Consider the following 26,206-nt stretch of genomic DNA (forward strand, 5'->3'; position numbering starts at 1 on the left):
AATTACTATAATAACATACACATGACAATTCATATGTATAATTAAACAGAAAAGATGAAAAATAAATAGAAAATTAAAATAATTTTTTATAAAAAAATTCATTATGCTTTTTAAAAATTGAGGAATGAGTTTGAGGCCAGCATTGAACTTTCATTTCATTTTCAGCAAAACATAATGTTGATATGAATTTGACGAGAATAATTTATAAAATAAAAATGAAATGATAATTTAAAAGATTTTAAACATGCTTGCATACATAATACATTTAATTACTTTTTTTGAAAATTCTAATTACTCTTTTATATTGTATATTGATATTAAAGTTATATAATTTCTTTTGCACCAATAAAAACTAAGATAAAAGCTTGAAATTCAATTTTCTTTTTTACTTTAGCATTAAAATTAAGGGTTTTTATGAGTAAATATCATAAGTTATGATTTATTTAACTACACAAATAATATTAAGACTTCTTTAAATAAAGAGTAATACTTTAAGGACTTTTTTAGTACTATCTTCACACCTATGAATGTTGAGTCATATTGTGCCGCTAAGTTCTTTCATTGTCACTCCATCGAAATCAAGATAAGTATTCTGGAATGATTAAATAATTTCGATAGTAACAAATGTCAAATTATAAATGGATGACATCGAGTTCCTCTTTAATTGATATTTTAATCATTTAGAAAACATGACCCTAGCAAATGTGCACTATGGAGCATGAATTGCTCCATGCAATTTCTTTTAACTTCAAGTATAAACTGCCACAAAAACTTATCCATGTGAGGGTTTATGCAATGTGTGAGTGTCCATGATGGACGTCTACACTAACATAATCAATATGCCTAGCATTATTCAAAATCTAGTACTCCATATTTGCTAACAACTCCAAATGTAACATCCTTGTATTTTTAATACCCAAACGCTATCGTCTCAACATTTTCATTATCATCGATTTTCACTCCAATGTATATACATTCTCTTTCGTTAAAACTAAAAAATCCACACAGTATATTGGATATTCACTTAGCAGTTAGCACTTCCCACCTAAAAATTAAACAAGATTAATAATTTAATAAATTTTGTTATATTAAAAAATTAAAATTTAATAACTCTAAATCATAAACCCTAAATTATTTTAATTTAACGATATCTTAGTATAAAAACAAGTTCACAAGTTACTTTGCATCTCAACAATAAAAGATAGATAAGAATAGGTATTATCCCTTCACGATTGGTTTCTTTCCTTTATCAGATGAATTTTTTTTTCCCAATTTGCATTTTTTTACAAAACTTAAATATCGAACAACGTCTTCAAACACAAAATTTGATGCCCTTAGGCTCACATTTAGTATACAGCATTAACTTTCAGATTCATTTTTAATCCGAATTAACGTATAGAATTTATATTTTAACAAATATTAACTCTAAATCCTAAATTAGAATGAATACTCGAAAAGTGATTCAAATAAAAAAAAAGAGAGAGAGACCATGATTGTGTAAATTGAAAGCAATTTACAACCACGAATGATAAACATAAAAAGGTGATAAAGAGGGAAAGAAAATAGGAAACTTTGGACCTTTGCTTTGCTTAGTAGCATGAGTTTATCTACAAGCTGACTTTATTTTGATTGGATGTTTAGAGCGTTATTATCCAAAACTTTGGCCTTTCAAACAAAGAAGCCGAGTATTCCACAATTGCAATAACTTCCAATTTTGTGTTCAACTGTGTAAAGCAATGAATGTTTGAAAGCAAAGACCCTCATTTACTCTATTTTTCACCAACTTTTCTTTCCAACCAAACGTAAGTAAAGTTGAATCCTTAATATCCACCACAACTTTATATCCTTAATGCATTCATTTGCCATGCACATATTCCTAAGAGTGAAGCTAAATTATTTATTTTTGAGATCTAAATAAAATTATAAAATTTTAATAGAGATTAAATCGAATTATTGTTTTTTTAAATAATTATTCATTTAGTAAAAAAATTTCTGCCATTTGATCAAAAAACCAAGACGCATACCTGGCGTATTCTCCGCCATTGCATCCCAAAAAAAAAAAAAAATCCCTTCAAAGCATTTAGGTTGTGCAACGAAATTTTGGACCACCGGGGCATAAATGCTATCAAAATCTTAAGCAAACATCAATAAATGAAATAGCCCCAAGCTTCGATTTAACCTGAAATTGATTGCGAAATTATATATGTATATATAAAATACATCCTCCAACTTAAAATTAAATTAATTATAATTAAAATATCCACTTTTGATGCTTTAAAATCACTTTAGATAGGGTTTGGTATGAACCAATTGATAACTTTCCAAAAGTTTAATACTTATAAGTTGAAGTCAAAGTGTTGATTAAGTGATTCAATGCAGGACGCACCGTCCAAAAAGCATTTGAAATTTGGACTTCTTTTAAGATATTTATTTCAAAATCAATTACATAACAACATAATTATGATTTAAAATTCCAAAAGAATGCACCTGTCGTTATCTTTATTTCAACTGCCTATAGAAATGATTGTGTAGTTTATCAATAAGTACGTTCTACTTCCAAAAAAAAAACTATGTTTGAACTTCAGGATTGACATAATTAAGGAAAGTATGGGAGAAAAAAATAGCCATAAAAATTAAAATGATTAATTTCAATGAATTAGATATAAAAAAGATCTTAATTATAAAAAAAATATGTGTGGGTTTAAATAGAAGTGTTAGTGGACACGTCAGGTTGTGTCGGGTTCAGGTTGGACTTAAGTATGATATTAAAATATTTTATGCTTGTCCAAATTTGGTCCGATTTGAAATTTGGGCTTAAAATTTTATCCAAATCCGTCCATATTTGTAAAAGACTAACCCAAATCCATTTTAGGCCCGTCCATGTTATTTTTTTTTAAAATATTTATATTATATTACTTTAATATTTAATAATTTTATACATTTTTATTTATTGAAAATTTTTATAGTCATTTTAATATTATTTTAATGTTTACATTAGAGTAGTATTATATATTTAGTATATATTTTAGAATTAAATAATATATAAAAATAACATAATATAAAGTATTATAAATTTAAAACGGATTGGAAAATTTTTTTGTTCAAACCCATTTTTATGACTTAATGTAATTACCTAAATTCTTCTAAATTTCGGGTGAACTTTCGGGCCTAGACAGGTAACCCGTACTATGAAGAGTTGTAGTTTTAAAGATGCAGGCATCCAAGATTGGAGTTTGAACAATCAGGAACGATCACTAATAAAGATGGGACTGCATGTCTGCTGGCGGTATACAAGTAGAGAACCCGTTGTTTTACACCAGGCCCGGTCCAATATCCAACCCACTGTATTTCTTGGACCACTGGGTGAAACATGTCCAAGAAATGTCCGAACTTTATGTGAACGAATCTTGATGTTCTATTTTCTGAGAAATTAGGACAAGGAAAATGAGTTTGGAATTATATAATACTGATAACTGGAAAGTTATATAATATTTTGTTAAGCATTCATATATATGAGTTTGATGTAAAATTATATATTTGTACAGATTAAATCACATAAAAAATTATCAACTAATAATTGGTGCACTATTATAGAATAACGTTGTTACCAAATTTTCTTCTTCTCTTAATATCTTAGTTCAAATCCCTCCTCTGTGATTTTTTTTTTCTAAAAAAGAAACAATAATTGAAGAACAAATGATAATGAACATGAAAAACACGAGATACAAATGCTGAGATGACTCGTGGCGGTTCTACAATCTTGGTGCAGGGAGAAGAATCTTTGTCTGGAGAGCTACGTGGCAATTACCGAGGCTAGCAATGAGGATGGCTCTATTCAAAGCACTCAAAATTCTCTTTTTTGAAGAAACAAAGCATGCTTCCTCCCGCTGTAAGGGGCGGTTGTAAAGGGGGGTGGAAAAAAAGAGGTAATGAGCAGAAAGAAGAAACAACCAACTAGAGGGAGGAAATGTGGAAGCTACTGCCAATGGTTGCTTCATGCAACCGCACATTTGGCCTTCCCACCGCTCTGCTGCCATTCACGTTTCTACCCACCACCGAAAGCATCAACCTTCTCTCACCTCCATTTAATATTCATTAAGCTACCCTTTTTAAATAAATTAATCAATTTCGAAGAGTAATTTATAATTTTTTATGACAAAAATTAATTTTTGATTCATCGATTGGGACTCTTTGATTCATCGATCGCCTCTTTTCCATATATATTATAACATTACACAGTCAATAGCAGCAGCAAAACCAGATCTGGCTCTCCCGACAAGAAATAGTTTATTTTTTCCAAACCATATATAATATAACATCAATCTTTCAGAACAAAATCCGCTGTAAAATGTTCCCATATTTCAGTTTCAAGTTTCTTGCCCGAGTTCAGCTGCCAACACATATGGACCTCCATTTTTGAATGCATTCTAAAAAGCTTTAAAGTTTTTGCTTTTCTCTTTTACCTCTTGCATCGGTCCGATTTCTCCACAATCATTGTGGTTTGTGGCCTCGTCTCCTCATTCGATAGATACGTGGTTTCCGTTGAAGGTGAACAAAGGTACATTCTTATGAGTTCGAATTTTTATTTCTGCTGTTGGTTTAGCGCCGAATGCTAGCTCAGCTCACCCGCACGCAAAATCGAAAATAATTTCATTTATTTTTACTCTATATTTTTATTTATTTATTTATTTTATTCTTAATAATTTAATTTAAGTATTCCACGTCCATGAACGGGATCTAAATAAAATAAGAAGAAATGAAGTAATTGATGACAAATATTTTAGATGTTTGAGTAGTCGAACACATGAATTTTTTGTAATATATAAAAAATAATTTGTTTATTATATTATTACTAATTTAATATTAAAATCAATTTAATAATATATTAATAATTATTACGTGATAAAGGAATATTAATTAACTATTAATTAAGAAGATAGAATATTAATTAACTATTATGTGATAGGTCAATTTCGATTTAGAAGTTTGACTTCGATATGATATTTTCATAGTCTGAGTCTGATTCGACTATATTATAACTTAAAAATTAGGTCGAGCTGAGTTTGAAATTTAAATATTTGAATTCAAAATTGATTCATATTTTAAACGATTTTTTTTGTTTAAGACTAACATTCAAACCCTTTAAAATTTTGAAGGAATTTTGGAGTTTGGGTGTATAGATTGATCAACACACCTTGGGTTTTTGAAGATATATTAAATTAGATTATTTATATGGTTCTAATCTTTGTGTATCACGATATTGAGTAATTAAAATAATAGTAGAAGCATAGGTATTCCCGATTTTAATTTAGAGTTTTAGAAGCTTTTTGTATTATTGGGAAAAAAGTAATAATATTCATGTACTCCATTAAACAAATGAGAGCTTAACATTGCATTAAAGGGTAGTATTTTATTAGCGTGCGAGGATTTTCCATTGGAACTGCGGCAACGATGTTACGAGTGAGGACGGGGATTTCCAAGAGCGGAGGATACTTCTTTTTCATCAAAATTTCCATTATTTTTGTTTCACAACCTAAACTTTTCCTACATGGTCATGGCATATCCCCTCTTAATGGAGCAAGCTAAAGAATTGGTCAATGGAGTCAAGTATTTGAATTTGACTTTCAGAACTATTTTTAAAAAGTTAAAAAGCTAAAGAAATGTGTTTTTTTTTGTCCTATTTGAGATGTTGGGAGATTCAAACTAATTAGTACACATTAGGTTTCATCGATGCATTTGTCTTACGGTAGGTGGTTCCCAAAAAACAAGATTAACCGTGTTCAATTGTTGGGGGGTAAAGTTAAAAAGAGCATGGTGTGTTAAATGGACCAACATCTGCCTCGAAACACAATCTCGTACATAACTAGGCATATTGTTAAAGACCCAAAAACACCTTTCATCACCCATTTTCGTAAAGTCCAATTACAAAGTTGAGTTTGGTAATTTGGCTACTGATGCATCCTAGAATCTTGTTGTCAATAGCTCATTGCCTTTATAATGTTGTTTACCATGTTCTAATTTCTTTCAAAGAAATCCACCAACACCCCTGGTTTTTAGCTCACAATCTTCTGATGGCATAGATTTCTTCTCTAATAACGCTTCGTTATTGTTTCAGGCCACTATAAAGTTACAGTTTACCGGCATTAGTTGTGCATCAAACATCTCCTACCAAGTTATGGCCTGCACATCAATGGTTGTCCCTACCTCTCACGCTACTGCAGTGGCCAAAAAAGATGGATGTAAAGAAGAGATTGATGGGCTCCGTCGATCCCATTCGAGCGTTAATCTTCATAAACGAGTTGGCATTCAAAGGTCTTATTCGGATAACCACCTTTGTTACTCTACCAATAAGATAGTTGCTGCATCAACAAAATCAACCCTCAAGACTAGCCGTTCTTTCGGAATTCTCCCGCCGTTACCATTTCGAATATCTGGTTCCATGATCCCAAACTCCGTTAGATCATTTTTGTTCGATCCGGAGACGAGTAAGGATTTGAGTAGGGTGGGAAAGGATGTGAATGTTATTGATGGGAACTTGAGGGGAAACGATAATGAAAAGAAGGAAATAAAGAGAGCGAATTGGTTGAATAGGTTACTGGAGATTCAAAGTAGCTTTAAACATAAACAAGTAGAAGAGGGTGTGGAAGGAGCTGAAATATATGATAAGAATGAAAATGGAGATGATGATGGCAGTGAAGTGAACTACGATTCTGAAGATGAAGGCAGTGAAGTGAAATATGACCGTGATTCTTTCTTTAAATTATTGGTTCAAGTGCCATGGTCTGATACCAAGGTGATTTCTCAGCTGGCCTTCTTGTGCAACATGGCTTATGTGATACCGTCAATTAAGGTATGCTTTAAACATGGCAATTATGTCCATCAGTAAATTGATGTTACAAATTAAATGAGTTCATATTCTTAAGGATTAGTTAATCTCATTCTAGTAAAATACATGCAGGAAAAGGATTTAAGAAAATATTATGGTCTACGGTTCGTAACATCGTCCCTCGAAAAGAAAGCAAAAGCAGCTAAAATCAAAGCAAAATTAGACCATGATTCTACTTGTGTACCTTTCACGGAAACTTCTGAATCCGAGTCAAAGAAAGTTGAGGGTAAAGAATGGAAGTGCCCAATCCGCATATCTGTTGTGTATGAGATTGCTGCTTCAGCTGCATGCTATGTTCAGTCACAGGCAAAGGGCCTTTTGTCCCCTAGCTCTAAGTCACAGGAGGAGGAGGAGGATGGCATGAATTCGTGTAGAATTTTAGAGCAGCCAGAAATGGAGGGAGAGAATTCACCTCCTCGAGTATATAACTCAGAGGTGGCTGCTCTCATGGCGGTAGAAGCAATGACCATTGTGGTTAGAGCCGGGGAAAAGAAAAAGCAAGAGACAACAAAGGATCTACAGTCATTACACTCATCGCCTTGTGAATGGTTTGTTTGTGACGACTTAAACACATACACCCGCTGTTTTGTAATTCAGGTAAATAGTTCAATTTTTTCGTCATTCATTTCATTTTCTGTTGATAGGTTATGCCACTATATTTCAGGGTAGTCATTTTGTTAAGACATAAAGTCGCATGAGGAAAGACCAGATTAGTGAATCTTGACATCATGTAGATTATTGGTTTATATTTGCATCCATAGGATCTAACTGAACTTGAATTGCAGGGGTCAGACTCTCTAGCGTCATGGCAGGCAAACCTTTTATTTGAGCCTACTAAATTTGAGGTGAGCTTAGTATGATTGTATCAATTATAAACAGGAGATTTAGCAGAGTTAACTATAAATCTAATACTATTGTTCTCTCATAGGGAATTGGTGTGCTAGTTCATAGAGGAATTTATGAAGCTGCAAAGGAGATATATGAACAATTCATGCCAAAAATTATGGACCATCTGAAGAGGCATGGACGTCGTGCGAAGCTTCAATTTACGGGTCACTCTCTTGGGGGTAGTCTTTCTCTTTTAGTTAACTTGATGTTGTTCGCTAGGAACGTTGTAAAGCCATCTGCTCTTCGACCTGTTGTCACTTTCGATTCACCGTTTGTGTTTTGTGGGGGCCAAAGGATTCTAGATGAACTGGGCTGGATGACAACCATGTTCATTGTGTAATGATGCACCGAGACATTGTCCCTAGAGCCTTCTCCTGCAAGTATCCGAACCATGTGGCGGTTGTCCTCAAGCATTTGCCTGGTTCCCTCCGGTCTCACACCTGTTTGCTTAGAAATGTAAGCACTTGTTTATCGAATAACAATCAGCTGAAGTTGCAACCTAACTCATGCATTGATTTGTTTGTTTTGTTTTTAATGCAGAAACTTTTGCATTCTCCACTTGGCAAACTATTCATTCTCCAACCAAGTGAAAAGTCATCTCCTCCACACCCTCTAATCCCACCGGGAAATGCTCTTTATGCTTTGGACAAAACACATTCCGAATACTCCATGCAGGCGCTTAAGGCCTTCCTTAATTGTCCACATCCACTGGACACCCTCAGTGATCTTACGGCATATGGCTCGGAAGGTACTATTTTAAGAGACCATGACTCCAGCAACTACTTGAAAATAGTTAATGGGGTCCTAAGGCTACAAAAGATGGCCAATCGGTGTTCGAGAATGGATACAAGCTTATTATGGCCACTGCTTAATTCACCATCTCCTCACTCATGGAGTCATGATAAAAGTTTAGAGAATATCCTTTTATCAAATAAAAAGATAATGAGCGGGGTGTGAAAACTCTCAACCCTTATCTCTATGGTTTGACTTTTTCTTCTTCTTCTTTTGTTTTCACCATAATGTTATGGCAACACACATAATATTGAAGAAAAAAGGAAGGAGAAACAAAACAACCCTTGTACATTCACTGAACTTGGTGACTTTTGCTGGGTCTGATGTCATATAATGGGCTAATAGCCTAATACTATTTAATATTAATAGATTGTTAATGTTTTAGCTTTCAACACAAAACTCTCATTTCTTTATACGTATTCTAAACTTCTAATGCCAAGATTTTTTCGCCACTAACAACACAACAGGGCAGCCTGACCATACACAAAATAACATCCCAATGCCGCTATGCTTTTCTCGCTTTATGCAATGTATATAAACTAGATTCGGGTACATAAATATCCTAATCTCATACAACCTGGTTTTAAAGTTTAGAAAAAATGGTTAATTTACCAAATCTCCTCAAACTATCACCTTTGTTCTAAATTGGTCTTTAAATTTTATAAAATTTTAATTAAATCCTTAAAGTATAATTATTGTATCAATTATATCATTCCATCAACTTAGCCCTCAATTTAGATTTTTTTAAACATTAATCTCATTATAGCTTCTTATCATATCTGCTCTTCTTTGATAACATCTCTAAAACTACCCATAGTCCCTCCTCAACCCTTAAATAGGGGGATAATACGTTTCAGCACACTCGAACCCACATCGTTTGCACAGGCAACAATGTCGATGCCAATCGAGTTAAGACTCAATCGACAATTTTATGTTAACTGTTAGTTAAAACATTATGCGGAATATTTCTAAAACACATAAATCAAATTGTAAAGACATATGTACCTACTACATGGACATCTTGAATTAAAGAAACACAAACAGAGTCATTATAATTTATTTATATATTTTTTTAATATGTCAAATCCAAAGTTTTGATAGATACACACTTATTTTTAATTTGATCATTGTGTTTTTAATTAATATATTGGCAATAAAGCCTAATTGATTTTTTGAATAAAATGAACTAACTAATATGATAAATTTTCATTGTAGTTTTAAAACAACCAATACAGTTACACTTTACAAAAATAATAATAATCTACTAATTGAGTCTTAGCTTAATTAGTAAGGATATTGTTGTCAATACAGAAAGATATGAATTTAACTGCACTAAGGCGCATTATTCTCCTATTTATAAGTGTAGAAAAAATTATAAATAATTTTAAACATTGTATCAATCATTAAATAGAAAAGAAAAAGTACAATCAAATTCGCATTACAGATTTCCTTGCTAGCTGAGCCCATTATTTACCTAAGGAGGCCTTACCCATCAAAATTAAAAGGCCGAATTATTTCTTAAAAGGCCTGTCTAACTAAAGGAAAAAAATACTAAAATAACAAATTTTTTTTAAATTTCTATTTTCCTTTTTATTTTATTTTATTTTATTTTATTTTGCTTCTTCTTCTTTATTTTCTGCTTCCCTTTTTTCTCTCTGGCAGAGATTCTATCGTCTTCTTCCTCTCAATTAAATTTCCATTAAAACAAACCCTCAAATGCACTCCTTCCCTATCTCTATCACGCCTCCGCATATTCTTGTAACCAAATGCTCCCCTTCTGTTTCATTTCTCTGGCACTTTACCACAGTAGCCTAAAGAAGTTTTTTTTTTGATCCTATATACCCCTTATCTCATTTTTTCCCCAACTATTTCGAAACTCCCCTCCCAAACTATTTCTTTTTCCATTTGCATTTCTTCTATTTCTTCCTTGTTCACCTTTCTTTCTTTTTTATTTGCCCGCACTTCCCAATTTCCAGGATTGGTGCAGTTTCTATTTGGGGTTTTTGATCATCCCACCGCCACCATTGTTTTTCTTTTGTTACTCTCTAGGGTTTCCTTCCCCCCTTTTTCCTTTTCCTGTTTCAATTTTTTTGGTTTCCAGGGCCTTTTATCCAGGTTTTGTAGATGTTCTTAATCGAGTAGAAAGAAAGAAAGCAAAATAGTTACATCTTGTTGTCGTTTTACCTTGAAATTTCATTGGAATATCCCTTTCTTTTTGGCAGTATTTGCTGAAGTTTTCATTTTCTTACTTCAGAAATCTTAATACAATCTAGTATAGTCACTTGATTAATTAAAAGAACAAAGAAACTTAAAGTAACTTCGAAGTTTCTACCTTTTCATTTTAAAATCAGAGATTCTCCAGGACTATTGAAACACAATCCACTTCTTTCCCCAGACGGAATTGTTTTCTTTTTTTAAAGAATATAAAAAAAATTGTTTTTAGATTGGTTGCATTGTGGCGTGGCGTGGCGTTTGGGAGGGTTTAGAAAGTTGCTAGGGAAGAAAAGTGGTTTAGGATTGCATGGGAGAGCATGAAGGGTGGGCGGCGCTGCAACCACCAAACGGTCTATTGCCAAACGGTTTGTTACCGAACGAAGCAGCCTCCGTGATTCAGATGCTTGACCCGGAACGATGGATGAAGGCTGAGGAAAGAACCGCCGACCTCATTGCCTGCATTCAGCCCGATGCACCCTCTGAAGGTCGCCGTAATGATGTTGCTGATTACGTACAGCGCCTCATCGCCAAATGCTTCCCTTGTCAGGTCAAATGCCATTCCATCTATAATGTCTACTTCTTTCTTCTTCTTTTTTTGGTTTCTATGTATTTTATTGAAAATGTCAAAAATGGATAAGTGACATTCATATGCAGGATAAAGAAGCTATAAACTTTACATTTCATGTTCGGGTGGTTGAGTGGAGGGGCGAATGTAACTTATGTTATATGTAGTTTTTAACTGTTCATGTCTAGTTCAGTGAGTTTATAGATCAATTTTAATGACCAGTTGGATGCTTGTTGTTGACAGGTGTTTACTTTTGGGTCTGTGCCCCTTAAGACCTATTTGCCTGATGGGGATATTGACTTAATGGCGTTCAGTAAGAATCAAAATTTGAAGGATATGTGGGCTCATCAGGTTCGTGATATGCTGGAAAATGAAGAAAAGAATGAGAATGCTGAATTCCGAGTAAAAGAAGTTCAGTACATTCAGGCCGAGGTAATGTTATAATGAAATGCCTGTTCTTCACAGTTCCTATATTATCTTGCATTCTTGTCTTTTCTTCTTAGAATCTATTCTTTACCATTCTATGTTTTGGTACCTTTTCTTGCCTGATTTCTTCGAGTAAAAGTTGCACATTTCTAAGAATTGCTTACTTTCTGGGAAGTTGATTGTTGCTTTTCTTTTTCACATTTTTTCCTGAAAGTTCTTGCATAAAACTATCTTAGAATTCTTCCACGCATTTGCTTAATGGTGTTATCTTAATACAATAATTCATTTTGATATTTTCTTTTCATTCTCATACACTTTCAGGTGAAGATAATTAAGTGTCTTGTAGAAAATATTGTGGTAGATATTTCATTTAATCAGCTTGGTGGATTATGTACCCTTTGTTTCCTTGAAGAGGTTAGTATTGCAAAGTCTGACGCTTCAAGCTTGCATATTCATCTTTGGAATGATAGACTATTTAGGAATTTGTGTAAGCTTTAATCTAACCTAATGTCCGTGTATATAGGTTGATATTTTGATAAATCAGAACCATTTGTTCAAGCGTAGCATCATACTGATAAAAGCTTGGTGTTATTATGAGAGTCGTATTTTGGGTGCTCATCATGGACTCATCTCTACTTATGCCTTGGAAACCTTGGTTCTTTACATATTCCATGTTTTCAATGAGTCCTTTTCTGGACCTCTTGAGGTGGCTATGTTTACCTTTCTTTTCTTTTTTTTTTTGCCTTTTTCCTTTGTAAATCTGTCTGATTTCCTTTTTTCATACGTAGGTCCTGTATCGTTTTCTTGAGTTCTTTAGCAAGTTTGATTGGGAAAATTTCTGCGTTAGCCTCTGGGGTCCGGTTCCAATCAGCTCACTTCCAGAAATAACAGGTATTACATTTCTTGGACATCTAATGCTAAGCTTTGAAGTTACCCTCTACATGCAAAATTTTTCTAGTGTTTGCTTTAATTACATTGTTCAAAATACTTTTTGCAGCAGAACCTCCTCGAAAGGATGGTGGAGAGTTGTTACTCAGCAAATATTTTCTCGATAGTTGTAGTTCAAGATATGCTGTTTGCCAAGAAAATCAGGGCCAACCATTTGTTTCTAAACATTTCAATGTGATCGATCCTTTGCGTATAAATAACAACCTTGGACGTAGTGTTAGTAAAGGTAGTTATATCTATTTCTGTTTAGTGGTTATTCCTTGTACCTTTTTGTGGTTTCTCTCTATTTTGTGACTTATTTTTCTCCCTTGTTCCAAACTTCTGCTTCAAGTACTATGCTGCTTGCTTGTGTTGGTCATAGGTTTCTATCCTGCGCATAACTATTTGATGTATTAATATGTCCTTTTTTCTTGTCTTGTTCCTCTGTGAACCTACGGAAAGTCCTTTGATAGATTGCAAATGCTAAGAACTTTTGAAAATATTGAATTTAAGGTGGTAGAAAGCAAGGCGAAGAGATTGTTATTGGAGGAAAGAAATGTGGCAGTAAACGGTTGGAATATTAGTTTTGTTTACCTCTGCACAGTTTTGGCAGTTACTGGAAACTTATATGATTAAGAGAGCCACATGCTAAGCACTTTTGAAATTTTGAATAAAAATTGGTAGAAAGCAAGGTAAAGAGACTATTATTGGCAGGAAGACAAGTGATATTGAACACTTCGAATCTTAGTTTTGCTTGCTTCCTTTTTTGTAGTTTTGAAGCTTTTGGAATGGTTTAGTTGACAACTTTCTGGTTGGCTGCATGCATTGCTAATAGGAGGTTTTTTTTGTGCATAAAAATAATATACTATTCCCCAGGCAATTTCTTTAGGATACGCAGTGCATTTTCCTTTGGGGCTAAAAAGTTGGCAAGATTACTTGATTGTCCCAAAGAGGACCTCTTTCAAGAAGTAAATCAATTCTTTATGAATACATGGGAAAGGCATGGCAGCGGCCAACGCCCTGACGCACCAAGGAATGATCTCTGGTGCTTGAGATTATCAAAGGCTGACCAAACTCAAGAATCTAAGAATGTCTGGAACAATTCAATCAGCAAAGTAAATGATATTTCCTCAAGGCTTCAAACTCAAGGATCATGTAGTTTTTCCTCACAGCATGTTATTCATCCATCTGAAAGCACAACTAAGGTAAATGAAATATCTACTGTGTCTTGTGCTCAGAGCCAAAAGGGTTATGGTAGCATTTGCAACTCAAAGACCTCTGATCAGGTTAGATGGGTTTCTAATTCCAATCAGAATGTCCATAGTAGTACAGGTCAGAATATTTCTAAAGCAGAGACATCAGTGACTGATGTTCGAGGAAGATATCTTTTTGCAAGGACAAGATCTAGTCCTGAGCTTACTGAAACATGTGGGGAGTTTACTTCTCAAGGAAGACAGAACGGAGTGCCAGAGAGTGGGAAAACCCAGATTGCTTCCGTGAGGACAGATAAGGATCGGAGGAAGAATATGGATTCTGATATGGTGGCAAGCTATAACATTAAATCATCAGGTGATACTTCTTCATCTGTTAGGTGCACTTCAACCTGTCAAAGCATTGATACTGCTGCTGAGCCAAACAGTCTTCTAAATGGTTGCCAAGATGATTCAGGCTTGGGAAGCACTGGTCAGGACTTCTCTTCAATTCTGGGGGCACAAGGAATGCATCAAGAAAAGCAAGATCTGGTGAACATGATGCCATCTTCTGCAGTTCATGGCTTTAATGGTCAGGTTCCTTTTCCATTAAATTTAGCTGCAGGTGACTTACCTTTTCCTATCCATTCTCTATCAATGGGATATGATCAGAGAAATTTGGGCAGATTTGTTCCTACAAATATAGAAATGTTTCCCCAACGATTGATCTCTTGTCCTTTTGCCAATTATTTTTCTGGCATTGGATTACCCTCAAATTCTAAGGATCCACCTGGGGAAGTAGAACATAAGTTATGGCATGAACAAGACAGGGGCCCCAATGGTGGTTTTGATCTTGATAATGGAAGTTTTGAAATACTTCAGTCAGATGATAAGCAACTTTCTACTTCACCTAGAGTAGGCAGCTCAGATAATTCTACTAAAGTACAACACAAGTTTTCTGAAGATATTCAAGGATCAACTAGGGAAGATCATATAGATGTTTGCCAATATCAAGATAATAGAGGGGGAGATGTTTACTTTGAAGAAAAAATTGTAAGTTCTAGACACTTAGCTGTTTCACATGCTAGTTCATACAGAAGTAAAACCTCATCAGAAAGCTCTTTGGAAGGGTTATCAGCTAAGATCCCTAAGCCATCTAAGGAGAAACGGGGTAGGAAAACAGCTGCTTCTGTGCTTCCTTCTGCTGCTGGTAGGAAAGGTAAGATTGTATCTGAGCATTCCTCTCAGGCAGATGATGGCAGAGACTGGAATTCACCATCAATACCTGGAACTGAAATGGCTGAAAGAACTACTGGACCTCAGCTGGTTGGTTCTTTACCCGTTACAAAGCATCAAATTTCTGGATATGAGACAGCTCAGACAAATGGCTCAGATCCACTGATACCTGTTGCTCCGTTCCCCTTAGGTCCAGGTTCAGGGAAAAGAACTACAGATAATTCTGGACTGTCCACCTTAGCCTTCACAATAACAGGGCCACCGGTTCCATTTTTGTTTTGCCCTTTTCACAACATTCCAGCAGACACAGGAACTCCAGATGCATCTACAAGCCATGTTAGTTGGGATGAAGGTTCTGAGAACACTGATTCTGGTCTAAATTTTGAATCATCTGAGAGACTTGATCAGTCTGAGGTGTTAAGTACTTCTAGTTCTATGAGAAAGGTCATGTCTCTTGAGCCAGCGGAGCATAAATCTGACATTCTTAATGGTGACATTGCTAGCCATTGGCAAAACTTGCAGTATGGACGGTTTTGCCAAAGTTCACGATTTTCTCCACCTATGATTTATCCTTCACCTGTTGTGGTGCCACCCATTTATTTACAAGGTCATTTCCCATTAGATGGTCCTGGGAGACCTCTTCCATCTAATCTGAGTCTTTCTCAACTTATGAATTATGGACCTCGTATTTTCCCTGTTGCTCCTCTCCAATCTGTCTCAAGTAGACCTGCGAGTCTATACCAACGGTATGTTGATGAGATGCCAAGATATCGTAGTGGTACTGGGACATACCTGCCAAATCTCGTAAGTGACATTGAAAATCTGTAATTAGCTTTATTACCTTAAACTTTTTTGCCCTTGAAAATTGCGTTTATTGGAGAATAATGTTGGTCTCATTGTCCTATTTCTTTTGGTTCTCCATTAAGTGGTTATGTGCTCTCAGAGTGGAATCATCGGAAATGCAAATCTTATATTGGTTATAAGATGCCAACGTCATTATTTATTTTCATCAGATATTTGAAGTGGTCTTAATGTTTCTTGGCTCACATTTCTGTGACTTTTAACCTTAAGAACTACACCCTTCAATAAATATTTTATGCAATTTTTTTTCTTCTTCAGAAAGCTTCAGTGAGAGAACGTCATTCTGCAAATTCAAGGAGGGAAAAACATAATTATGACAGAAATGGCCAGCAGGGTGATAGAGAAGGGAACTGGAATGGCAATTCAAAGTACCGAGCTGCTGGGCGTAGCCAAAGTCGCAATCAGAATGAAAAATCAAAGTTCTCATTTGACCAATTGGCAGATGTTGGTGGTGAAAGCAGAACTGAGAGGCCTTGTGGCTCACGTAGACATGATTCATTTACATCATACCAGTCTCACAATGGATCAGTCCACTCAAACTCTTCACCAAGTAGTTCTGCTAACCTGCCATATGGCATGTGCCCGCTGCCAGCTATGAACCTCAATGGGGTGTCATCTAATGGACCTCCCATTCCATCTGTTGTGATGCTGTATCCTTATGATCATAATTCTGCTTGTGGTTCCCCTGCTGAACCGCTAGACAATGGCTCTCTTGGAACGATGGGTTTCTCAGGTGTGAATGAAGTATCACAGCTAAGCAATGGAAGGAGCTCTGGTGGAGTATTTGACAAGCAAATATTTCATGGTACCTCTGCTCAACGATTTTAACCAGACCAGCCTTCTTCTCCCCACCTCCAAAGGTAAATTGTCTTCTGGTTTGTCTAAGGTAGTTTATTATTGAAAGCTTCCAGTACCCTGCACCTATACTGTTGTCCTACTGCCTTTGCAGGTCTAGCTATAGATTTTTTGGTGTAGTAATTTCTATGGCCAACTCAATGAGCTGTGTGGTTGTCTCTCGGTCTAGGACTTGACATATATTGCAGGACTGAATTGAATTCAAATTGGATAATAATTGATTACCCACCCCTTCAAGTCTATACATTTTATATTCTGATTTTATTTTGAATATGATTTATTTATCTTAGCAGGGGATTTGGTTCTATTGCCAGATCAGCGGCCCAGAAGATGGGGATTCCCCCCACCCGCTTGCTTTTAACATTTGCGGGAAGAATTTGATGATGGTGGAACCCTATGAAGAGGGAACCCCTCCTTAACACGCTTTTTTGTGTTCTCAATCTCACTCATGAAAGCAACAAGTGGTTTTTCTGATTCATTGATTCCTAATGGTTTTCTCGGAAAATGGGTCGCCCATGTTTCTTGGCTTGTGCCCTTCTATACATATACTATGAACGATGGAAAATCTGTTGCTGAAGGTGCTCTATATTTTTTTATGAAGACATAACAGAGTAATGATGAGAGACTTATATGCAGGACTCGTAGGATAGTTAAAATTTAGGTTTCGATACATTGCAACTCAAATAGGTGCTCCTCAGAATTCAGTCATTTTTATAAATTGCAATTACTAGGATTTCCCTTCCTCACAAATGTAATAGGATTCGATCATTTTTTGATTTCGTAACTTCATTACTAGCTTTCATTGAACCAGTATGTCTTCATGGTAAGAAAAAAGCAATATAGAAATAACCAATATTTCAGAAAATAAATAAAGACCCTTCATTGTACGTTGCGTTCAATGTTCAAAGTCTCTCTTTTGAGGTATTCAGTTAACTTGATGATACTCCTAGATAAGCTGTGATGTGATGCCGAGGTGAAGAATACCAAGATGATTGGTTTTTCCAGAGCATTGCTATGTATTAATAAACAACGTCCATGTCGGTGCTGCAATGCCACTTCATCCATTTCGGGAGGATGAAAGATGACAACAATTACTTAAATATCTGATGATATGCAAAAATAAAATAAAAAATTTGAATATTTAAAATATTCAAGGGGTATGTTGATAATTGGAGATGCCTGAATCACTGGTTCAGCTCCAGGAGTCTTTATCTGACACGCAGTCCAGGGATATTCCTTAGGCCCATCTTTGAAAGTACGAGCTTGGGAATTGCAGGAGGGTTGTCAAGACCCATGCTTCTGCTGAACTCATTTGCGAGCTCCACCAGTCTGTATTTATCCCTGCCTATGTTCTTATCAGAATTGTAATAACCAAGCCATGCCTGATAAGCTGATTCTTTGCTCTTCATCTCTACATTGGAAAGTGCCCGTCCCACCTGTTCAACCATATTTTAACACCATTAAATTGAATACTACCCAATTTGTAAAAAAAAAAAGATCAAGAGTTCTTCCTCGTAGTTATGCAAGAATGAGGAATAAAATGCCCAAGGCACATTCTACTAAGCTTACCTTTTTCTTTGTTTCTGGGTCCAAAGAAGGCAATGGAGCCTTTGTTATTGGCAAATCCTTGACGCAAGACAGAAATTTTTCCTCCCATGGTGCTAGTAAGAGTATTCCTTGCCCTTCTTTACCCTTACGCCCGGTTCTACCTAGCCGATGTATATACTGTTCTCTATCAGATGGCATGCCCACCTGTGATGGTTTGAAAGAAAAATATGTAAAATATAATATCAACAGCAAATGAAAATTTTGCAAAGTATACATTGAAGAAAAGTTTGAGATGAGGAAGAAATTTATTCTTCTTCAGAAATTTGAACAGAATATAGGAAGCTCATGGTAATTTAAAAAAAGCCATGCACTTGGATACAGAGTAAGATTTCTCAGTACAGGTTTGAATCGTATCAGTATTTTAATAGAACCATGAAATAAAAAGGTGGGACCTAAATTCTAATTAGAAAAATAATGCTTACCTGGAGGACAAGTGTAACATCAGGATAATCAACCCCTCGAGCAGATACATCTGATGTTACAAGAATAAGTCCTTTTGACTTCCGGAATTCATCAGATACCCTTGTTCTGTAACTCTGTGATTTTCTTGAATGGATCTCTCTAACATTCAGGTTCAGTTCACGAAGAACATCTGCTACCAACTTCGTTACCATAGCAGTAGTGCAGAATACGAGAACCTGCAGAGTTAGATTGCTAGATTACATGGTTTGTTTAAGGATCAAGAAAATGATGAGCATAAGCAACATTTTGGAGAAAAACACATCAGCTTTGAAGTTCCAGTACTAAACACTTGAGGATTCGGGCCAACAACACTTTTATAGTAGCAAAGGCTTTGGAGACTAACAAAAACAATTTTTTTCTAACCATAGCTAATAAGCTTAAGTAAAGGACCGTCAGTAAAATTACACCTTATAGTCAACATCATCTGCAATATGTTCTTTCAGAAGAACATACAGTAGGGAAAACTGCATATCTAGTGGAGCAACCATGTGCACTTGTCGGACCTGAAATATCCAAAATTTAACAATTAAAAAGAAATTCCATTTTACACAAAAAAGAACATATCAGACTGCAAAATCTACCAGTGAATGTGTATCCTCAGTGCCTTCTTGAACCGTATTGATGAATTCATGATCTCTTCTAAGTGCAATGTGGCAGATTTGATGGACCTTCACACCAATAGCAATTTAGAATTTTTTTTCAAATTTGTGAAACATCAATAGGCAATACACACTGAGGTTAAAGAAAGAAACCTCCTCAGGAACTGTTGCAGAAAATAGAAGTGTCTGTCTTTGTTTTGGAACAGCAGCAATTATCCTTTCTATGTCTTTACGAAAACCCATGGCTAGTAAACGATCTGCTTCATCAAGTACAAGGACCTTCACACCCATCAGCTTTGTTGCAAACCCAGCAGTATTCTCAAGATGGTCTCTGAGCCTTCCAGGTGTAGCAACAAGAATCTGCAAGTTAAAAAGGAAGTAAAATGTAACATCATCCTACCATAACATGGCCTTGACAGTAATGTAGTATTAACCACAGTGAAGACCCAGAGACTAGTTGACAGAGAAGTGATGCTCCGTCTATTTGATTGATTAATACAATCTAAAGTTTTATCCATGTCAATTCCCCCAGTCTAATTCCAGTCCATGACACTTCAACAGTTTAACAATGTAAATAAGGATCAAGACATACATCTCCGATCATGATAACAAACTAACCTGGCAAGGGTTTGCTTGCAGGTTTTTTTGCTCTAGAGCAAGTCTTGTACCTCCAATCACAACCTGAACACCGATAGATGGGTGATACTTCAGCAACTTCTTAGCTTCTGAAGCAGCTTGAATCGCAAGCTCTCGAGTTGGGCATATTACAAGTACATGAATTGGTGGCCGCTTAACATCACGATCAACAGGAGGCAGTTTTGAAACAATTTCAATTGATGGAAGCTGAAAATAAAGAACAGAGAATAAGGAAAGCGAACAAATGCAACACATTCACAATTGCAATTGCTGCTCATAATAATTAGAAACTAGAAGGACTTTACAGAATATCATGATGCCTATAAGTAAGCTCTCTCCCTAAAATAGAAAACAAAGTTAAGAACAGGAGATTGCAAGAAAAAGAACTTGTTTTCCTGGGTATATTTTTACTTCTCTTTTTCCTCACTGAAAAAGAAAATGGTAATTTAAGTCTTATGAAAAGAAACTCAAAACCTTTTATAGTTTCGATGGTGCAAAACATGTAGAGGTCATGAGAGAAAAAAGGGTCATATGGCAGATATTAACCCCCAACTAACGGATGAGGTGAACTCAAACCTACAAAAGCAGCAGCTTACCAAGAATGCTACCGTCTTTCCAGTGCCTGTTTTGGCCTTGGCTAGTACATCCTTGCCTGAATTATAAAAAAAAAAATTGTGATTAGCTGTAGGGATCCAAAAATATGCATAACTGGAAAACAATATCCAAAGAACAAAATTACAGGCAATATCATTTCAGAACATCAACTGATTAGCAGCCTAAAGGTACAGCTCAAGCCAGCATTGTAGTTAGGCTAATATCAAGCTGAAGAAATGTAAACCACACAGATAACCATTTGAGGCTCAGGCTACCTTTTAACCATTCTATAGGTAATTCTTTAGAAGATACTTAAACAAAGGAAATTCTAAAACTGCCATACAGTTGCATTCATACTTACAGTACTTTTGACTTCCTTACCATAAACAATGAAAGCGTTCCACAGTAAAAAAACAAGGCATAGTTTGTTGAAAGATCCCAAACGAACCTTTGAGTATTACTGGAAGAGTTGCCTCCTGTACAACGGTCATCTTCTCATAACCAGCATCCTTAATTCCCTTCAACGATAGGGGAGATATTGAAATTTGATCAAATCTACAAGCAAAACAAAAGATCAGACATTTACAAAATCCTAAGACACATGAACCATTTCTCATAAAATTTGATAAATTTAGACCTTGTTTCACTCAGATATGACTCAGATTTCCCTTGTGAACTTCTAGGAGTCACTGTTTGGTCAGCATCCTTCTCTAATCCGAGTGCATAACTCGCTTTCTTCCTTAAAATTATATAATCATCCTCAGCAGCGGCATTAATATCACTATCTTCCCCACTAAGAAAATTCTCCAATCCTTTCATTTCCCGACCTTTTTCCTCTTCACTAGCATCGGTATCTTCCTCTTCATGAAAGTTTGATTTTCTTCCCAAATCCATTCTTCTTCCACTCCCCGCATTTCCTGAACCCAAGCCCCTCTCATTTCTCTTTCCTCTCCGTGAATCCATTTTTGTATTCTCTCTTTTCACGCCGCGAGATTTTCTACTCGAATACGATTCGTCATCCTCCTCGCCATCGTCATCACTGTCTTTATCTTCTAATTCACCACCAAACCGTTTACTGAACCGGGACTTCCTCGAAATAGAATCGCCGAAGTTGCCCCGTGTTTCCCTCTTGCTCGACTCACGAAAATTGTCGAGCTCACTCTCTCTTCTCCACTTCACAGAAACGCCGTTTCTCTTTCTATCACTACTCCTAACTCTATTGCGTTGTCTATCTGCGTCTAATTCCTCATCTTCGCTAGTGAGTCGGCCACGGAACGAATCGGTTCTCAACTCGCCGACCCAGTCACTGAGTTCGGCCTCGTCCTCGATCAGACTCTTCGAGGCACGAACATCTCCTCTGATTTTAGGAGTGAACTCGGAGCTTGCCCTCGACCTAGGTCGAGACGGCCTGGTGGAAAGGCTCCGCGTAATGAGTTTCCCATTAAAGCGAGGCGATAAGCCAAGGAACTTGAGTTTAAAAGGGAAAACACGATTTAAAACAGGTATGGACCCATTAAAGCAAATGGTTCGCGCAGGTTTCATGCTGGGAAAAACAGTTACCGGCAGAGAAGGGCTGAGAACACGAAGATGAGGAATAAACTTTATAACCATTTGCTTGCCCAAAATTCAGGGCTGAGAAGAGTGGCGTGGTAGTCGTTTTTTGAGGGTTTAAAAGTTTTGAATGGAACGGGGATAGGGTTTTAGCCTTACGCGAACGAAGAAAAAAGAGTGCATTAAACGATGTCGTTTCTTAATTTTCTGACTGAACCTGGACCGTAGACCCAATATCTGACTTATCCGGTCTGAAGAAAAAGAATCCAACAACTAAGTTTTGCCCATTGCTATAAAATCCTTTTGCGGCCCAACATTAATAATCAATTATGTGTAGTAGTGTCCTTTACCTTCATGATATTAGATTTATTTAATATACATAATTATTAATTTAATTTAACTAGCATATATATACATATTAATCTCACTCAATATTTATAAACATGTTTTATATACATATATTAATTTTTTTAAAGTAACGATAAATCTACACTGAAATTGATCGGTATCAATACGTACCAATACCAATAAAAAGATTGTATATCCATCGATACAGTATTGAATACCTTAGCTTTGAATAGAGTTAATCTAAGGGTGTGTTTGTTTGGTGGAAATTGTTTTCCAAAAAAAGTTCTCATTCATTTTCAGTGTTTGTTTTGTGGAAAATGAAAACATTTTACAAACATGGATAAAATCCAAAGCAACATTTTGGAAATTGTCTTACCGATTTCTAATCCGTATGACATTTTCCCTTTCTCCTTTCTCTTCTAAGTAAATTTTCTTCCACATCCTCTGCCTCCTCATCTTCGTTCGTCACCTCACCTCACCATCTCCGTCCGTCATCTCCATCGACCGTCGGCCTTACTTGTATTTTGAAGAAACCCTAAAAAATTAGCAGCCACAGTCAAGAAAAGAAGACCCAGAAGCAATGGTTCTCTCTCTGTCATCAACAGGTATTTTTTCTGTTTAATTCTTTTAAAAATCCAAATTGTTTGTTGAAGCTTCCATTGTTGAAGATTCCAGAAAACATTTTTTCTATTTAATTTTCACTGATTTGATTGGTGGATCAAGTCTGGTTCCAGAAAATAAATTCTTAGCCTAGTAACAACCCATGATCGATGACAGTTTTTGTCCCTGCATCTAGAGAAACCAAAAGGAGGATCAGACAGCTAGGTAAATTTGTTTACTCAAAGTTTGAAATTTGTGGCATCTTTGGCTTTTTTAAAACTGAGAAAAAGCTAAGTGTATCTTTGTCCGTATGTTAGTAGGAATAATTTGAACTGTTAATTCCAATAAGTTCAGGTTAGGAGTGTGAGATATAAGTGAGAGATATATAAATAATGGGAAGTTAATTCAGGTTGTAGGGCGTAGAAAATTTGAAGGTTGAAATAGTTTTAGTACTTTTGGGATGATAGAGAACTGCAAATTTGGTATAAATTCTTGTTGTGACCGTGACACACCTTTGTTTTTACTTATCTATTCATGGAAACTGTTAATTTTTTTGTTGGTAAGCGGTTCTAGTTCAACACTTTGTTAGTTTACCGTTAAATGATATATATATTTGGAGAGTTGTTCATATTGTCGTAATGGATTTGAGATTTATAATTGGCCTTCTGGAGTAAGGCTTCTTCTTTTATTTTGGACTAAATTTGTAATTTTGTATGATGAGCCTAGGATGGGAATGAAGTTTTCTTTAGGATCAAAAGAAACACTCAACTGAAGAAGCTCATGAATGCATATTGTGATCGACAATCTGTGGATTTCAACTCGATTGCCTTCTTGTTCGATGGTCACCGCCTGCGAGGCGAACAAACTTCTAATGAGGTATCATTCCATTTTCTCTGTTAGATGAATGACCACTTGTGCTAATGTGCACATTGCGGAGGGGGAATGTGTTCTAATGCATATTTTCTATTTTGTTTCAGCTGGAAATGGAGGATGGTGATGAGATCGATGTTATGCTTCACCAAACTGGTGACACAAGCGCTTGATGTTGTCAACTGTGTGAAGGTAAGTTCTAGCTTACTGTTTTTAGCAGTTGAAAGTAGACTTACTGTTTGATTGTGTAGATGTTATTATATACAGACTTATTGCTATGGAATATTTATTTACCTATTTGGTTCTGAAATATCTAGCTTTTCTTTATGAGTTCTAATGGCTTCGGTTTAAAATGAGATGGGATTTGGAGCTTATTTTTTTCATTATGCCTTTGGTTTGATGGCTGTTTGGCAATTGCTAGCTATTTGTAAGTTAGTGATTTCTTGGTTCTCAAATATTTATACTGCATGATTATGATCCAAATTTGGACGAGGTTTTATTATGGATTGGATTTTATTCGTTGAAAGAAAAAAATATGTAAAAAGGTTAAATTCTGCTATTGGCCCCTATATGTAAAAAGATTGTATCACCTCCGGATGTGTTGAACACGAATATAGAACATGAGTACTTCAATTAAACCTAAAAGTAAGTAAAAAGGGATTGTATCTTACTCCGGATGTGAAGAATGTAAGTTCCTCCTCAATCTGAAGCAGTAGTGTTGTAAATCTTTTAGTTGCCTTTTTATGTACTGACATTAGTATGATGTTATTAGGCTAAGTAGAACTACTCTTTTGTATCAGATTCAATATCTGCAACTTTTACCCATTATCTCTTTGTTTTTAATAGATTGGGACATTAGTATTGGAGCATAAGGATGAGCGCGATTTGGGGCTCCATTTGCTGCAGTTTGCTGAGGTAAGAACTTAAGGAAAAAAAAGAACAATCGATTTATTGTTTCTTGACTCAGGCTCGGTCTGACAAATTTTTATCTTGCTTTCAGGTTGTTGAGGAGGCTTGTACCAATTTGTTACTGAATGTTGTGTGTAACTACCTCTATAAGTTATCTGAAATCTTCTCCAAATTTTACAGCAACCCTAAGTGCAAGATATGATCAACGATCTAATTATATGGTTTCTTGGTAAAATAAACCTTGTTATTGCTTGTCACCCTGCCCTCACAAGGTCGTTCACCTAGTGTTGAAACTAGGAAAGTTCTAATGGCGGAGTGAATTTTAGGTAAAAGATGTTGCAATGAAACTTTAAGATGACATGTGGCATATATTGATGAAATGAGCAGGTTATCGGGTCAGATAAGGAAACAAGTAGACTACGATTACGTGAAGCAACCTCAGTGGTTATGAGAAAATGCTTCAATCTCCTGGGAATCACACCTATTTACAAGATATGATTGTACTTTGCAAGCTTTATATATAACCTATTCTTGAGAAGGGTGGGTTATATATTACTTCATATAAAATCCTATGTACCGCGACAATTGTATTCAGATCTCATTACTTTATTTATTTGGACAGTTTTGATTGTAATTATGTGTTTTAGCTATGAATTTATTCATACATGCAGAAAGGCCTAATTAATTAATTTATCTACCTATTTAAAACACTAATCGCTTTCACCTGCTGATGGATTGTCATGAAATTTAAAGTAGACAATTAATAAATAATTTATATAACAAACAAATTAAAGAAAAATAAAAGACAATTTCTAAAAGTTTCACAAACACAACTTTATGTGTGTTTTTATTAAACTTTCATTTTATAGATTTTTAAAATAATTTTGTGGATAATTTTGTTGTTTAATTGTGGTTTGAAAGTTAATTTATAATTATTCAATCCTTATTTTTTTTAACACAATTACAAATAATTTATTTGACTTTGGTTGTTTTTAATTTATGACGGTTAATATTGTAGCTTAATAATTGAGTATTATTATATATTTAATTTGATTCATTTATTTATATATAAATCATTGCAATATATGTAAAAACAATTTAAAATATAAAAATTTATTAATATGTATATAAATTTATTAATATATGTAAAAATAACTTTTCCGGAAAATATTTTCAGGAAATCTGTCAA

General features: G+C 35.2%; 3 protein-coding genes and 1 pseudogene across 6 annotated transcripts; 3 read left to right on the forward strand and 1 right to left on the reverse strand.

The window, feature by feature from the left end:
* Positions 1-4,257: 4,257 nt before the first annotated feature.
* LOC107923278 (phospholipase A1 PLIP1, chloroplastic-like) lies at positions 4,258-8,958 on the forward strand (annotated as a pseudogene).
* Positions 8,959-10,185: 1,227 nt separating this feature from the next.
* LOC107923894 (uncharacterized) lies at positions 10,186-17,739 on the forward strand. 4 transcript variants are annotated; one of them, XM_016854069.2, is made up of 9 exons: positions 10,186-11,327; positions 11,589-11,777; positions 12,093-12,185; positions 12,295-12,477; positions 12,560-12,662; positions 12,769-12,945; positions 13,575-15,928; positions 16,244-16,845; positions 16,935-17,739. In XM_016854069.2, the coding sequence occupies exons 1-8, from the start codon at positions 11,088-11,090 to the stop codon at positions 16,811-16,813; spliced, it is 3,909 nt and encodes a 1,302-aa protein (XP_016709558.2). In that variant the 5' UTR covers positions 10,186-11,087; the 3' UTR covers positions 16,814-16,845; positions 16,935-17,739. The 4 variants fall into 4 exon arrangements, with proteins under 4 accessions (XP_016709558.2, XP_016709560.2, XP_016709557.2 ...); XM_016854071.2 differs by having other exon boundaries at positions 17,131-17,739; XM_016854068.2 differs by having other exon boundaries at positions 17,134-17,739.
* Positions 17,740-17,814: 75 nt separating this feature from the next.
* LOC107923895 (DEAD-box ATP-dependent RNA helicase 31) lies at positions 17,815-22,536 on the reverse strand. The gene is made up of 10 exons (XM_016854073.2): positions 21,377-22,536; positions 21,188-21,294; positions 20,742-20,797; positions 20,128-20,352; positions 19,663-19,869; positions 19,492-19,578; positions 19,318-19,413; positions 18,871-19,086; positions 18,410-18,592; positions 17,815-18,276 (listed from the first exon to the last, which is right to left on the reverse strand). Exons 1-10 carry the CDS (start codon positions 22,348-22,350, stop codon positions 18,049-18,051), a joined length of 2,379 nt encoding a protein of 792 aa, XP_016709562.1. The 5' UTR covers positions 22,351-22,536; the 3' UTR covers positions 17,815-18,048.
* A 315-nt stretch (positions 22,537-22,851) lies between these two features.
* On the forward strand, positions 22,852-25,651 carry LOC107923896 (arginine--tRNA ligase, chloroplastic/mitochondrial). Its single transcript, XM_016854075.2, has 6 exons — positions 22,852-23,243; positions 23,373-23,463; positions 23,965-24,114; positions 24,216-24,300; positions 24,955-25,023; positions 25,109-25,651. Exons 3-6 carry the CDS (start codon positions 24,023-24,025, stop codon positions 25,217-25,219), a joined length of 357 nt encoding a protein of 118 aa, XP_016709564.1. The 5' UTR covers positions 22,852-23,243; positions 23,373-23,463; positions 23,965-24,022; the 3' UTR covers positions 25,220-25,651.
* Positions 25,652-26,206: the final 555 nt, after the last annotated feature.

The sequence above is a fragment of the Gossypium hirsutum genome, chromosome D11, assembly GCF_007990345.1.
Source record: "Gossypium hirsutum isolate 1008001.06 chromosome D11, Gossypium_hirsutum_v2.1, whole genome shotgun sequence".
Taxonomy (NCBI): domain Eukaryota; kingdom Viridiplantae; phylum Streptophyta; class Magnoliopsida; order Malvales; family Malvaceae; genus Gossypium; species Gossypium hirsutum.